Source organism: Anser cygnoides, chromosome 16, assembly GCF_040182565.1.
Source record: "Anser cygnoides isolate HZ-2024a breed goose chromosome 16, Taihu_goose_T2T_genome, whole genome shotgun sequence".
NCBI classification, from domain to species: Eukaryota; Metazoa; Chordata; class Aves; order Anseriformes; family Anatidae; genus Anser; species Anser cygnoides.
The window spans coordinates 4113583-4129323 of record NC_089888.1 but is presented as its reverse complement, the minus strand read 5'-3'; the positions used below and the strand labels follow the sequence as shown (position 1 = coordinate 4129323).

General features: G+C 41.3%; 1 protein-coding gene across 3 annotated transcripts in view; it reads left to right on the top strand.

The window, feature by feature from the left end:
- The window catches only part of CDH4 (cadherin 4), a 525850-nt gene that overhangs the window by 333503 nt on the left and 176606 nt on the right, over positions 1-15741 (top strand). For all 3 annotated transcript variants that reach the window (XM_013188900.3, XM_066978558.1, XM_013188903.3), the window contains one exon: positions 11605-11828. In XM_013188900.3, the coding sequence (XP_013044354.2) occupies positions 11605-11828 (224 nt within the window). The remainder of the gene's footprint in view (positions 1-11604; positions 11829-15741) is intronic.

The window sequence follows — 15741 nt, the reverse complement described above, 5'->3', positions numbered from 1 at the left end:
CTCTGAATCTGTAAATAAAGCTGCCTGAATTTGTCCAAATGTCAAAGCAGTGGAGCACACCAAGTACCACCAGTGTTTGAGTCCATATAATATTAATTTCTCTTGAAACCTGAACACTTGTGTAGGCTACAGCTGAAGGAAAGGACTGTTGCTGGTTTTGTACAGACAGACAAGCAGAGGTGCACAGGCTGCAGGTGAAATATAGCCTTTATTCTTACAGATAAAATATATATATATATAAATCCAATTCTAATATTCTTGCCTGAAACATCTAATTTGCTATATTGTGATTGGCCTCCCTGGATGAGTGCACTTTTGCTCCTGAGCCAGGCTCAGGAAGATGAGAACAGTCAAGCCCAAAGTTGTCATTGTTTACACGCAAGCCAAGTCAGTGAGGAGTTCAGTGTCTTTACTGGTACGTCTGATTTTTTTTTTTTTCCTGACATGTGCAGCCTCTGTTTCTAGGAGTTGAGAGTTTGTTTTTGAAGAGCAGGAGAAGAGAAGAGCCGGAGGCTATCTGACACAGCTGCGGTCAGAGCATCTCTTTCAACTTCTCTTCCTAGGCTGCAAATGCCTGTGTTCACATTTTTTTCTCCCTGAAATTTTCCTTCAGCTCCCTGGGTGTTTCAAATACCGTTCTGGCAAGTTGAAATAAGATAGATCTGGGACGGAGGAAGAATCCCTGGAGATGCGGGGCTGTTATCGGTGGGGCAGGTGGGAGCTGGCGGGGACGGCTACAGTGGTGCAGATGTTGTGCGTGCTCACCTGCCTCCCACCACTGCTCCACACCGTGGATGTTTCTGATAGTGGCAGGGCTGGGGCTCTCTGCTCTGCCCAGGATTGTTTAGGGGAAGGTGCTTGGTGCAGCACACCCCAGGTTTCCCTCAGTCCCATCCACCCTATAGCTTGTCACGGTGATGCTCCTGCATGGGAGGGTGGGCGAGCAGCTGCTTTAACCTAGAGGTTGCCCTGCGATTGCATAGGACCCTCCCTTTATAATTATTGCATTAGGCTGCTATCAAATCTGTAGCTTTTCCTTAAGAAACATGTAGTGAGGCTTAAAATCTTTTCCCATGTAGGTAGTTGGACAAACATGGGAGTGTTGTGAAAATAATTAGCGCTATGGGTAAAACCTCCAGATAAAGTGCCCTGGGATTTACGTACTCAGTGCTGTGGTAATAATAATTAAAATGCATACTACTGCAGGTAACTCCCACAACTTGCACTTTGCTCTGAAGCTGAGAAACTCATTGATTAATCCATGGGGTCAATCAGTCCATCTTGTTTGGAGAGTTAATCAGAGAGCCTCTGCAACAGGACCAACACTGAAATAGGTTTGTTTACTGCTGCTTAATCAGAGAACCCAAACTCTCCTGTAGAGTGGTGAGAGGTTTGTTTCTACTTAGCCTTTAATTGCGAAATGATCTCATTAGTGGCATCGTGAATCTCGGTACTATCCTACAGATGCAGGGAATTTAAAGAGCAAAGAGTAAAGATGGTTGTCTATAAAAAGTTAACATTTGACAGAAAGTGCCATGCAGTTGATATGATCAAAATTTACTGAACCGGGGTTGTCTTTATTTTCATTTTCATTAAAAGCTACATCTACCCAGCCCAATGGCTTTTGGTCTTTCTTACTATCAAGAACAGAGGAGGACTGCCGTAATGAAACTATGTCAGGGTTTTTAGCCAAGGATAAAGGTGTCTATTGAGAACAGGAATGGAAACCAACGTACTTACTGTGGCATTCACCACAAAAAGGGGTAATCCTCTGAGTTATCCCAGCTCAGGGTGCTGCTTTGCCCTTCCCACACAAGGGAATTCAGACCATATATGTGTCCTTCTTACTGGCCTCTGGCTCATTTATTATTTATTCATTTTTGAAATGTCTCAGTAGGGTGGAGGGAGAGTGACAGGATCTCAAATAGGCAAGGAAATCCCAGGCAAAGCAATTGTTGCCAAAATAGGTGCTAGAAAACCAGAGGCGAGGTTGCATACCCAGGGTAAAGTATTGAGCATAAAAATGTGGAAAGCAGCAAATGTCTCTAACATGGAGTGCTAATAGATGCAGGTTCGTGTTCCTGTACTGGGAAAAGGCTCAGATTTGAGTTCCACATCATGCAAATCCAATACGAACTCGCTGCCTTTTGAAATCTGGGTAGCATCTCTGCCTTTGTGGTAAACTTCTGGCTTAGGTTTAGAAGACTGGGGATCAAATGACTCCTCCCAGCCCAATTCTAAATATCAGGAAGAGAATAGAGGGTAATATTCCCTTTACTAATACTGGTTTCTAATCAGATAAAAATAAGTGACAGTGTAGGAAGAATCCCTCTACTAACTGCCAGAACATGTCGATTTATCAAATTTTTTCCGCTGTTGCTCTTTTTTTGAGCTAGCCTCAGAGCTGACAGTGTGTGTTTTACAGTGCAGCAAGGTAGATTGATTGATCCTAAATAGAAAAGCCTTTGGGGTCTCGAGCTGATGTTTTAGCTGCAGAAAAAAAAAAAAAAAAAAACTGAATAAAGCATGTTAATGTAGAGAAAGAAGCCTGCTTTAATTGGACCAACTCCTGGCTTGCTGAAAATTAATGGCTGGCTGGCTGTTGCCACAGTGATTCATCTTTTCTATCATGTTCTGCAGTCCTTCTCTCCAGGGGGTCTGTACTCCCCTCCAATTCCAATACCAAAAGTGAAATACACTTTTTTTTCCCCTCTTAAAAACATATATTTTAGTTGAATTGGCTTCAAGTAAATGAAAAATAGCACTGGTGGGAATATGAAGGAGGCAGGCAGTGTCTGGGAATTGGGTTTTGTTTACTGTAGGGCTGGTTTTGTTTTGTTTGAATGGGATTTAGATCTTTTTTTAATGTACTCTCAACTCCTCATTGCTACTGGCTGACTGTACAGGTGACAGAATGACTGTCTAAAGGATCCCGATTTCAGTGTGTTGAAACGTATTGTTCCTATTTCTTTTCATCTGGCCATAGAAACAGAAACCATGTGTAAGCAAGAGCTGCTAAAACTGAATATAAAGCTGGAAAAGGCATTGAAAGCATTTAGGTGGCTCTGGAAATGAAAAGATGAATTTTCTGTACAGTTCTACCAAGCCCACAGTTTTGTTTTGCTTTGTTTTCAGTAAATTACTGTGCATGAACAAGGCTTGCAGTTTTCCCCATAAAACCTGTTGGAGGCAGTACTGGCCATGTGAGGGCACAACATGAACTTGAACACGAGGTAGTTAGAAGTTTACTAACGTGTGCCCAAATCCTGTATGCATCATTTGATCGTGGAGGGGGTTGTGCTTTGAAATTTACAGTGGGGAAATTCAAAATATATTTTTTAATGTAAAATACTTTCACGTGCCTTTTCGAATTTCTCTTATTGCTGCTGGAGATAGATTTCTCCTCATTGGCTGCTGCAGAGGTGTTACCGGTTGACTAGCGCATGGAGTCACTTCTAACACATATGCAAGAGGTTGGAAATGCCAGGATTTTTGTGTTATTGCATATTCAGTATAGGATGATTCACTGTAACTGAAGATTACAAGAAGATAAATAAAGAAAGATCTTGTTTAATGTAATTACATATGGTAAATTGTTATGGTAATTTATTGTTATTCCAGTAAGGCAAATATTAGAAGTCATAGCTCAGAGATAATAAATAATCTTCAGAAAATTGGTTGTGATGTTTAACATTGACCTGAGATATTGAAAATGGGTAAAATTGCAGCAGGTTTCTGTACTGCAAGAAAGTAACATAAAGAAAATGCTAAGTCATGCTAAACATTTTCAGCAGCTGATACATGTTGGGCAGTTCATTAATTCTGCTAAGTCATTCATTATTTTTGTTTTTATCCTCTGCGAACCCTTAAAGAATAATCAATGCTTTATGAAGGGTGTGGATACGCACACTTTTTATACACATTTGTATACCAACCAACATACATCCATTTATTTCCAACGTTTTTCTGTATCAAAGCATTTTCTTAAACTGTATACTCTTAAACGTGATCACTAGGGATATGTTTATTAGACTCTGAAGTAGCTTTTTGAATAGCTGTTTTTACCTTTTACCAGTAAAGTTGGGTTTTCCCACAGTACTATAAATATTAAATAAAGGCACTAAGAGTTTATTAGTGTAATATTTTTTATGGGGATGTGGTTGAAAATGTAACCCATAAAATTAGTAATGGCAGGTTGAAAATTATACATTATTTCTATCAGGTTTTACAGCTATCATTTTTTCCTGTTTTTGCATTGTTTTTCTTGTACAGAAGGAGAAGAGCTCTGAGTATTTTATTAACTGCAAAGCAAATCTAGTTGTGCTTTGTATGATAATATTGGATTAACTGTAAGCAGGAGTGCGACAGAAATAGCACTCAGGACTTATATGTTGCATTGCTTGTAAGTGGAATGGCTCAAATTAGGTTTTGTTTCCACAAAACACCGAAACAGCAACATTTCCAAGTTCTTTCGCAGTGGTTGAAAAGCCCACTGTACCTGTATGTATTTGTTCTTTTAGTGCAAGAGAAACAGGATCCTTTTGTCTTCCTCTCAGCGTTCGCCTTTTGTACACAAAATATTTCGGTCCCAGAATTCCACCAAGCATTTATGTTTCTCTGTAGGACTCTGCTTTATTGAACAATTTCAGTAATAAGCTGTGTGACATTTCTTAATTTTTTAACCCAGTGCTAATTTGGAAATTTGCTTTTTGAAGTGCCTGTAAAAGTCCATTTTCCTATTTAAAATTTTTCTCTCTTACATTTGGTCAGCCTATGTATGGGTGATTGAGGCAGTGCAGTCTAACAGTTTGAATAAGAAACTATGAGCCTGAATTTCAGCTCCCATCTTTGCTGTGGGTTCCAATGTGGCCAGGGAGAATTCTTTTGACTGCAGTTTGTTCCCACTGATGTAAAAGAATTTCCTCACAGAATCATGGAGGGGCTGTATAAGCATAAGGAAAGATGCCTCAAAAATGTGTCCCTGTAAAAGTTTATATTACATACTTATTTTCTCAAATAAATGAAACTTTCCAATGATGCACAGTGCTCTTCATTTAGCATTAGCACTTAACGGAGAAATCAGTTTGCGAGCATGCAATGGGCTCATAGGGTTCTGAGGAATATGCAGGTATTTTTGCTTAACTGAGTGGTTTCCTGCCTGTTCGTAGACAACAGGTTCCTGTCCCCTAAGAAGTTCTTTTCTGTTTTGTTTTGTTTTTATTTTTGATGTGGTGACACACAAGCAAATGCTGACCAGGGCTGCTGCCAGCCCCATGCAGGTGATGAGTGCTGGTGTGTGGGAGCGTTGGGCTGGAAGTGCCAGGGCAGGAAAAGAAGCCATTTGCTAGACATCACATGAAAGGGATGTTTTTGTCTCAGGACTCTGCAGTTTACTCAGACATCCAAAATTTCCAAAGGTCATGGTTAAGCCATCCCCATATTAGAGGTGTTTGTGAGGGTGGACTTGGCGGTGCAGGTTCATCACAAGCACACCAGGCATACAGGAAGCTGCTCAAAAAACACGACCTGAGGAAGAGAAAGGATCCTACTCTACATAGGGGTATGTATTTGCTGCTTTGAAGTTCATCAGGAACAAAACAACTTTGCAGTGCTAATACTTGAAACCATGGTGAAAACAGAGTCCTGAAGGTACCCGTATCCTGAACCGTGGGCTGATGGCATGCCAGGGGGTATATCCTAATAAATAAGTGTTATCCTTCTAGCTCTTGCAGCACTGTGTAGCTTGCCAAAGGGGGCACTTTTTAATGGACTAGGAGAAGTTAAAGGAGAATCCAGAAGGATAAGGCTTAAAGTGAACTCTTTGGTTTATACCATTTATAGTCTTATTAAATTCAATATATTTCTCAGACATTTGGAGGGCAAGGAGGTTCAGTGTATTCGTACATCTTTCAAGATCCTTACTTGATCATTTGACTCTGTCCAGCTAGCTTAACAAGCTAAATAATAAAAGGGAACAATGCAAAACTTGTTGAATTTTTTTTTACCCTGTGTCTTTTTGAAGATACCATTTTTTTCCTTAGATGCCCAGCAGTTTGCTGCAGACTCCTGCAGTTTCTCTGCCCATCACTCAATACCTATTTCAGCATATCAAATTGTTGTATTTCCTCCTTTCATAGAGAAGCAATTAAAAATGATGAGGGTAAAGGGTTAAACCTAAAAGCCTGCTAATGAGGGTGCCTTCTTGGTTTTCTTTTCATCAGGCATTTGATGCTGTTTTCAGCATAAGCTTTCGATAAGCATCACTGAACATTTTTCCAGAGTATATTAAAAAAAAGTTTTCTTTTTTTTTTTTAACCATCCTGTAAAAATGATAGATGTGTGGCTCTGCTGTTTATCTGAAATCCTAATTACTGATGCTCCAGCTTTTGAATGTTAAATTCATGCAGTGTTCTTTAGACTTCAAACTGGTCAAAGAAAGATGGATTTGTGTCCACAGAGAGATCTAAGTCTGGTAAACAGAGCCAATGTTTGTTTATTTATTAAATTATTTTAAAGTCAAGAGTTGCATCAACTGCAAATTGCATAGATTTACAGCTTTCTAAAGGAATTTAAAAAAATGATTTTCTGCCATTGAATGAAATTTTAGTTTCTGTCTTGATGAGAGCATAGAGTAGAGGTGAGGTGGAATTCAAAATTATGGAAGACAACTCCTTTCCTTGAGTTATGGTATTTAGTACAGAACAACAATGTGATTTTTTTCCAAATGTATACACAAATATTTGAAAAAAAAATTAAATACGTATATATGTGATTCTATATGTATATACATAGAAAAATATGTATGTGTGTGTATATACATATAAAAACTGATTCCTAGTAGTCACGTAACATTCCAAAGAATCATTTTCACAGGGAAACAAGGAGAATGAGCATAGGATTACTAATGGCAGTCCTTGCAACCATGTGGTGAAATTGTGAGCAGTTCATCTGTACTGCTTCTGTGCTGTGTACAAATGGTGCCTAGAGCAATAGCAACAGCGGTACCCAACAGCAGCTCAGCGTGGTGGTCCCTAATATTCAGGCCCTGATGAGTTTCTGAATTGTCTTCTCTCTGTGGTTGAAGTGATCTGTGAAGTTGAGCTCTCTTATTAGTTGTGGCTGTAGGAGAACATTTGCATTGAGATCTGTTTGTGGACGTCCCCCACAGCTGCCTTGCCTCAAACTGAGGGAAAGCAGAGGACTTAGTTGGAAGGATGATTAGCAATTTTTGAGGCATTTATTGTACTCCCTTACACAAGACAATGAGTGAGTGTGTGTTTTGCAGTATGCCCTGGGAGTGAGGCAGGGTCTTTGCTGGTGGAATAGTGGAAGTTTTTATGTGAATTTAGTATTGAGTTTAGTATATCACCTGGCAGTCACAGGGGTCTGCGTTCAGCAGTTAAATGAAGATATCAGGTGAAACTAATGTACGGTGGGATTTTCTGAGAGCCATATCTAGTTTTCATTGTTGTGAGAGATGCTTTGGAGTTCAGTGGTGGTGTCCTTGGCAGCTGCCAAAGGTGTGTCCACCCATGGCCACAGCAGACGCGGCGCCTCGGCAGTGAGAGCAGCAGCACCCACAGGGGTGCGGCAGGGGATCGGCCTGGGCTTTCTGCACTTTGATTTACTGAAGCAGTTTTTTCTGACATGCGATCGTGTATCATCTAATTGAGAACATAAATTGCTGCCTGTCATGGTGCATCGATTAGTCAAAAACTTGTCACAAAAGTGTTGGTGCATTTCATCATGGAGAGGTTGAACTGTAGCAGTGTTGAGCTCTTACCTGGCTTTTGTAGTATCAGCGAGGCCTAGGATAGCACCATGGGACACGCCACCTCTCCTGGCCTGGTTTTGAGACACTTCCATACTGCCACATGTGTCCCCAGAGTCCCTCCATGCAGCTCGTGGGGTGCGACTTGGGTGAGCCAGGGCCTATTTGCTGTTGTCCAGGCCGGGGCCTATTTGCTGTCATGCAGGCCGTCATGCGAGGTGCAGTCACCAGCAGTGACTAAGTGTTATAGAATTCCTATGTCCCTGAAAGCTTCCTGTGCTTGCAGCTCCTAAGGCCTCTTCGGAGGAGCTGGCTGTGTCTGATTTATTGCCGAGCATTCATCTACGTGTGCTACCTGGGAAGAGCAATGTGGAGCAGACATGTTGCTTGTTTAAAAAATTAAACTTAATTTCTCTCAGGATTTTCTCTGTCTCTAGTCAAGTTTGTTTTAAACTAATGGAAGTAATTAGCAAGTCACAGAGGGACTTTGTCTAAGAGGTAGCCATTTTTAGATAATGGAGCATAAAAGTCGACACAGTGACATATGACACCAGAGCAGCATATTGGAGCAATGCGCTGTGTCTTAAGCAGATGTTTAAGTACTTTGAGTCCTGAAATCACTACATACATGTATAGGAAGGATTTATTTTATTTTTTTCTCTCAGACTACTAGTACACTGTAGGGCTTTCTTTTAATCTCAATAAAATCAAAGAAAGCTCTGAATTGTTTTTAATGTGCAGTCATTATCACTCCTTTCTCTCTTCTTCAAATGTCTTTTCGTATATGATATGTTGGTACTTCAGGAGGTATAGATAGAAGTCGCTTTTTTGCACTGCCATTATATAGCAGAAGAGTGCAATAATATGCCAGTTGATGTACCTTCTTTCTAATAATGCTGATGGCATGGAGCTGAAAATAAATAACGCTTTAGCAGCAAAGCACTCAATGTGTTCGCACATATTTGTTGTAGCTGTGAATGCAAGGGAGATTTGCGGAAGTTCCTGATAGATGAAGTGCAGCAGCGTGGTCTCAAGGGGTGGTGAGACCTTCCCTGCTGGTACCAGCCACCTCGTGGGTCTGTGAGGCCTGCTCCATGTGTCCACTGCCGGTTCTTGCAGCTGCCAGTGACTGTGTGTGTTTAACCTCATTCAGTGCTTTCATGAGTTGCTATATTTCAGGGTAGTCTAAAACTAAATGGAGGCAATGGACAGGCTTGTTGGCTATGTTTTTACTGTTAGAGTGAGTACCGGCACAGGTCTGAGCACTGGCCTGGGATTGTCCCTATGGTCAGGTCAATGATAGCACAGCAGAGTTTTGGAGTTAACGTGGTCCATGCGTTATTCCCAGTAGATCATTCAGAAGTAATACCTTGTTTGGGGAGATAAGAAGTTTTGGCCTACTGGAGGTGAGCTGTTGTGTGCCGGTTGACCTCAAGGCAGAGCACTGACTTGTGTGAACTGGTAGCCATTGGCACCAGTTGGGTTTGGCCCATGCATTTCATGGCACGTGGAAATTCAAGAGGGGCCTGAGCTCCAGCTCTGGCAGTGCTGAAGTTTGAAGCCTCATCACGGAGTCATAAATCTTTTTGAAGTTTTGCTTCAAGTTGTATACATGAACTTTGAAGTTTGAGATGATTTTTAGCTGCCCTGGGAACCATGGAAGTGTAAGCTTTCTTCTTTCTTTATTGAGCTTGATGGAAGTCTCACCTTTATAAGACAGAGATCCTCCACTCCAGATTGCTGAATCTGCAGTCTTCTATCTGCACCTTGCTCTGACACTCAGTGACTGAAAGCAAGATGCCAAGAGCTTCAAACTGTGGTTAAAGTGGCAATTAAGTGATATCCTGTCCCTTACAACAATGGTGGCCAATGTTTCATTCAGACTGTGAGTAATGCAGGAGATGCTGCTTCCTATTACACCAAAAACCATTTGTTATGCTTCTGGAGATAGAAAGCGGAGATAACTGGTCAAATGTCTGGACTAAAGCATTTCAGATGAGATAGACATGGAGGTTATTTATTGCAGGCTGAATGACAGTGAAAGATAAAGACAGGCAGTTTTGATTTCCAAAACAAAACTAAGGGACTTTTGTTTTCCTTGGCTTTCCAGAATCTAGTGCTGTAGTCTATAATGATGAAATTGCTTAAAAGCATTACCCACACTTTTTATATACTAGGTAACTTTATCCATCTTCTTTTTTGTAAATCAGTGTGTGACAGTTACTTTGTGCTTAATAATTTACTATGTCATTAGGTAACAGTTCCCACCACACACACATAAAAAAAGTACTAATGTGGCTTAAAAAAATACACTGCCTGAAAAGCTTTTGTAGATGTATGGTTATGGCATGATCACAGCCCCCCAATTATGGAGAGGTGCAGTATGGTGAAGGAGGGAAAAAGGAGTCCTGTGGTCAGCGCTGAGAACTTGGGAAAACTTTGTTTAATTCCTTCTTCCACCACAATCTGCTCCTCTCACTTCTCCACAGTGTGGTGGTACTGGGGGCTTTTTGGTTAGCAGTTTCCTGGCTCCTTTTTGTTTCCACTTTGGCATCCCCTGGGTGTTTTCCTTTAAATCCCTATTAGCCCCTGATTCAGCTCAAAGCAGCACTGCAGAAGCAGTCAGCTATGGTACAAGGAGAAAGAGATGACTGGCCCCAAGAGCTCCTCTAGCCTGGATTGCCTCTGCACCCCTTCTCCCACCACAGCCAGTCTAGGCAGGACTCATTTTACCTCGCTTTTCTTCTCCAAAGTTAAGTGCCTGCCGAAGCAACATCAGACCTGGGCTAGCTGGTATTCCTTATCTCAGAGCATTGCTGCAAAGCTCTCGGAAGCTGCAGCATTACAGAGCCCATGTAACGGGACTAGCTAGAAAGCTGTATATCCATTCACACTCACTTGAGATATTTTTACGGGTACAATATGTTTTCTTTCACCACATGTGTTCCACCCTGTGGATTACTTGAATGGCAGAAAGTGTTTTGTTTCCTATGTGATTAGCTGCAGGTTCAATTTCTATCAGATTTGTCAATTTTGTCATATAATAGTTTGGTTTTTTTCCAGCCTAATGTATGTGACATGCTTCATAATGCCAATAAAAACAGTTTTCAAACTAGACTGTAAATGAATTTGACCGAAAAACGCCAAAAATAAAAATACCAGCCATTGGGGAGCTTGGATCCAACAGTGTAAGCTTTTAAATGACGAGCCGTGGTTTGTGAAGCAAAGCTTTACAGTTCCTCTTTGCTGTAGCTGTAACGTGTGGAGTGGTCGGCCAGGGTGGGATGGCAGCTCTGGTTGTGGGTACCTGCTTCCAGCAGCGGATGCGCTCCCCAGAATGGTTTTAATTTTTCTTCTTTGTGTAATTTTTTTGCCTCTATATTTCTGATAATGGAATTGTTCTGGGCTTTTAAATTTCAGTTAAGAATGTGCAAATAGGCTATCTGGTAAGTAGGTTATTGAAGGGTTAGGGAAATGGAGAACATTTCGTGCAAAAAAATACCCACAGTGTGGGTAATAGACTCCAGTCGAATTTAAAAGATAATGGCAACAAGGGAGAAATCCACTTGTAGAAATGGGGAACAGCTGTGTTTGAGATCTAATGAAACTGTATCAAATACTTTAAAAATGGCTTACAACTTCTTCCCCCGGGAATGGAGATAAAGCACAAGAGCACTCCTGAAAGGTCGAAGAAACAGTTAAATCATTTCCTTGATGGTTATTAGAGATATAGAAGACATCAGTGAAAATTAAATGTCTGAAACTTGTATTTGATTGCTTTTCTTATCACGCCAATCTCACACGTTTCTTCCATCTCTTGCTCTCTGTTCTAGTAAAATTTAATAACTGTGCCGGTAACAAGGGAGTTCGGTATGAAACCAACAGCTTGGACTTCAAGGTGAGAGCAGATGGGACCATGTATGCTGTCCACCAGGTGCAAATGCCCTCGAAGCAGCTGATCCTGATGGTGACCGCCTGGGATCCCCAGACCCTGGGCAGATGGGAGGCGATCGTCAGGTTTCTGGTGGGAGAGAAGTCGCAACACAATGGACACAAGGTAAGATGCTTTCAGAACTCTTTTTCTTATTTCATTCTTTGTTTGCCTCTGTTCCCTAAGCCTTTAAAAGTCACATGCAGCATAGGATTGTTTGTGTCGTCTGGTCTGTGCTTCCAGGGCACGTGTGCAGGTAGAAAATGCCACAGGCAGCAGCAAATTTCATGCAAATATTCTTTGATCCTCCCTGATGTAAATGATTTTAGGTTGCCAGTGGGGAAGCATTCTCTAAGCTCATACTTTTGTATATTTAAATAACCACTTGGATCTGTTATGTACTGCAGGTATATACTATTATATACCTTGTGTTTGCTTCTCATTGCTAATACTCTACCTCAACTTGAAATAAAACCTGCAGACAGAAGGTGCCTCTTGCTCTCCAGAGGCCAAGTCAACCATAATCTTGAGAAACACAAGGTTAAATTCAGATTTCTCTGTGACAGTGTAGTCCTGGAGTCATGCACTGTCTGCTTCTGCTGCGCTGCAGACATCTCCCGAGCTTTCACAGTGCCTCATTGCTCTCCACAAGCACTCTGCATGGTCCTGCAGCTCCTTGGGAGTGATGCATGCACCCAGGCAGGGATTCCAGATGAAGATATGGACTTGTTTTCTTCCAGTGCAGCGAGGACAGGGAGCATTGCTGCTGCCTGCTAAGGGACATTTGCTCACAGGCTGTGAGCACCAGCAGGGCAGCGACACACAACGTGGCACCGCAGTGGCAAACTCTGCTCGGTGCCCGCATCCTCCCTTCCCCACAGCTGGAGTCAACACCAGCTCCAAAGCCTGCATCATTCAGTGTTTGAGACAGGAGTTTACCAGTGCTTGCTTGCTTTCTTAGTTTCATACACGTAGCTCAAAAGCAGGAAGGATCTGTCCCTGCCCAGCAATCTGACAGCAATATTGCTTCACTTAAATACAGCCGTGGGCTGCACAGTGGCAATGAAATCAGGGACTGCTCCACAAAAACACATTTCTTCTGCTCTGCTCCTTGCGTAGCTGTCTCTGGCCCACCTCTTCCATATTATCTTCGGCAGCAGTTCTTCATTTTCAGTGTTAGTCTGGGCTGAAATCATGTGCGACACTGAGTAAATGTGATTATGCTGTCTGCTGCCTATTCAAAAAAAAGAAAAAATAGTTCTTCAGTTCTTCGATGGTTGGGCAGTTATGCTTAAACTGCTTAAACACATTGCTATAGTTGGGGTTACCTTTAGCATAAAACATAAATTTGGCAGGAAATTGGCTGAGGAGCCTGATTTATTGCTGGGTCTTGAAGACCTTGCAGAGCAAGGGTGAAGGTGGACGTCACCTGGGAATGGACAGGCAGGGCCACTTGGCTGTGGCTGTAGACTGGATTAATGCACGGTGGTGGCTGTCAAATAGCAAGACTGGCCTCTCCTCACCTCTTTGCTGCAGTGCTTGGGCAGAGAGGGCAGAGGAAGGGAAAGAAGGAGAGAGATTTTTTGTGCCTTATTGTAAGAATGCCGCAACGTGAGAGTTTGCAACATTTGGGGAAATTTTTATCATGTGTGAGACAAGATGGAAAAGACTTGGAGAGGCTTAAATCTATTAGTCACCCGGTGGACTGACCCCTGAGGTTTTGCATGGCTTAGAGTCATATAAATACATTTCTGCTGCTCTTCAGTAAAAGTCTGGCTTGTGCGAGATAGAGCTAAGCCCTGTATGTTATGTCAGCTGTATTTGCCATTTTCTAACCAAAGAAATACTGCTTCCCTCTAAAAGTAATTAAATATTGAAGGCACAAAGTAAGGTTTCTTATATACTGCTTTAAATTTCTTCTTGTTGTAGCAGAAAGAAAACTAAGTACACATTTCTGCTTTAGTAAAATATTTGGTTCGACACTCATCTAATGTTAATATAAGCTGAACTCTGGTTCAAAATAGAGAGCATTAAGCTTTTTAAAATTCATATCCCTCCTTTCTAAAAGCCTTATTAGTGTATAGTTTGAGGCTGAAAAAATATAGAAAACAAGACTAATGACAAGGTCACAAGGAGTTTTATTGTGGGTTCCTATAGCAGGCATTTGACTTCTATTTTATTTAAATGCTTGTGCTTTTTTGCCAACAAAATAATCCTTTGTTTACTAAAGAAATAAATATGATTATGAGTTTATTTCAAAAATAATAGTGTTTATGCTAAAAACAAAACAAAAATATCCAGTACAATACGTTTCAGGCCGTGACCCTAATATACTACATTTCATGGCTTTTACTAGAAACAGACTTCACATTTGTTTTTGTAAGGTATAATATGACTCAAGCATAACTACATCATTGTTTTAAAGACTTTTCACACTATCGTGGTATATTAAGGGTATGGGGATGGCAAATGCAAGAAAGAACGGAGGAGGTAACGTGAGAGAGGGAAAGACCAACTCTGTTCTAGCGTGTGCATCCGTTTCCATTTTACTTTGTAAATATGTGACTGATTTTGTGAAAATGCTAAACAGCTCCCAGACATTAAAAATAATTGGCATGAAATCTGCCTCACTGCACCTAGTGATCTCTGTTTGCTGGCACCTACAGCACAAACAAGTCCTTCTGGCTTGCTCGCCCAGCATCTGTGTTTCAGGGCGCTTCTCCGTGACTGGCGGCCATCAGCTGGGGCAGCCTCACTGCACGAGGAAATCTTGCTGCCCCTCTTCTCCTTCCTGAATCATCATTGAAAGGCCAAATCTGAATTTATTTTATGATTTTCCATGGATTAAAGCTTCATGAAAATACAATTGTCCCACGTTAAAGGCCCTTATTAGACATTTGGCTTCTTGTGGAGGTTAGTACAGAATAAAATGGTTAGTACAGGGTAAATATAAGAGAAGTTGATGTTGTTGAGGCATCAGCCAAGGTTGTGGGGGACCAGAAGTGAGGTCCCTGCTCTGCTGCAAATTCACAGTGTGTCCTGAAGGACCAAGCCCTTTCTTCTATAGCCTGCCTGCAAAGAGCAGTCTACTTCCCAGGAAGGCTCAGACCCTCAAGAACGCGATCCCTTGTGTTTGTGGTCCTTTATTATCACAGTATCTAAGAAAAGAAATTCGCATAGCAGGTTTGGAGAGCTTTGCTGGTGGCCAGCACGTCCTCAGGGTGGGTAGCAAATGAGTTCAGGATAGCTTCTGTCAGGATAGGCATCCCCTGGGGTGCCTTCATTGCAAAATCAGAGTCTGTGCCTGTGCCGCAGATTCCACAGCTGTGCAGTTACTCTGGGTGCAAGCTGGCATTTTGATGGCAAATGACCCAATACAGTGACAGCTTCCCCTGCTTCTTAATGTTGGTGTAATAAATGTGCTAATTGCATTGAATAACTGAATAACCTGGGCAAATCTGCAAATTTTCTCTGGCAACTGCTTTTAAAAAAAATAAAATAAAATCCAATGACTACAGTAAAGTTTAATGCTAATAGGATGAAATGATGGCAAAGAAGGTAAATATTTGAAAACACATTTTATGATACATGAGGCATACATTTTCCCTTCCTCCCCAGAAAGCATTTGAAGGTAAACTTTTTGGTTAATACAAGTGGTGTTAGTAAGTCTAGGAACTTTTTTTGTTCAGTCTTGCAGGAAACCTGATAGCAATTCAATTAGAAAATGCAAATGAGGTCACATATTTCCCACAGGAGTGACGAATTACCCCAGAGGAAACTGAGTGATATTCTAGCATAACAATAAATACTTAAGATAAAGTTTCTTACACTGTTCTTGTCTGGCTGCCTGTTGTTCCAATTGAAAGTATCAGTCAGACCTGTGGGTATAATTTGGAATAAAGAAGCAAAAGAAAGAAAAGAAAAAAGTTGTTTATGAAATAATATTAAGTCCTTGTAGCTTGTGTCAGCATTTATGAAAGATAAACTTGAGTGGGATAATTCTCCAGAAGAAAACACAGTAAAGCCAGACTTTACTTAT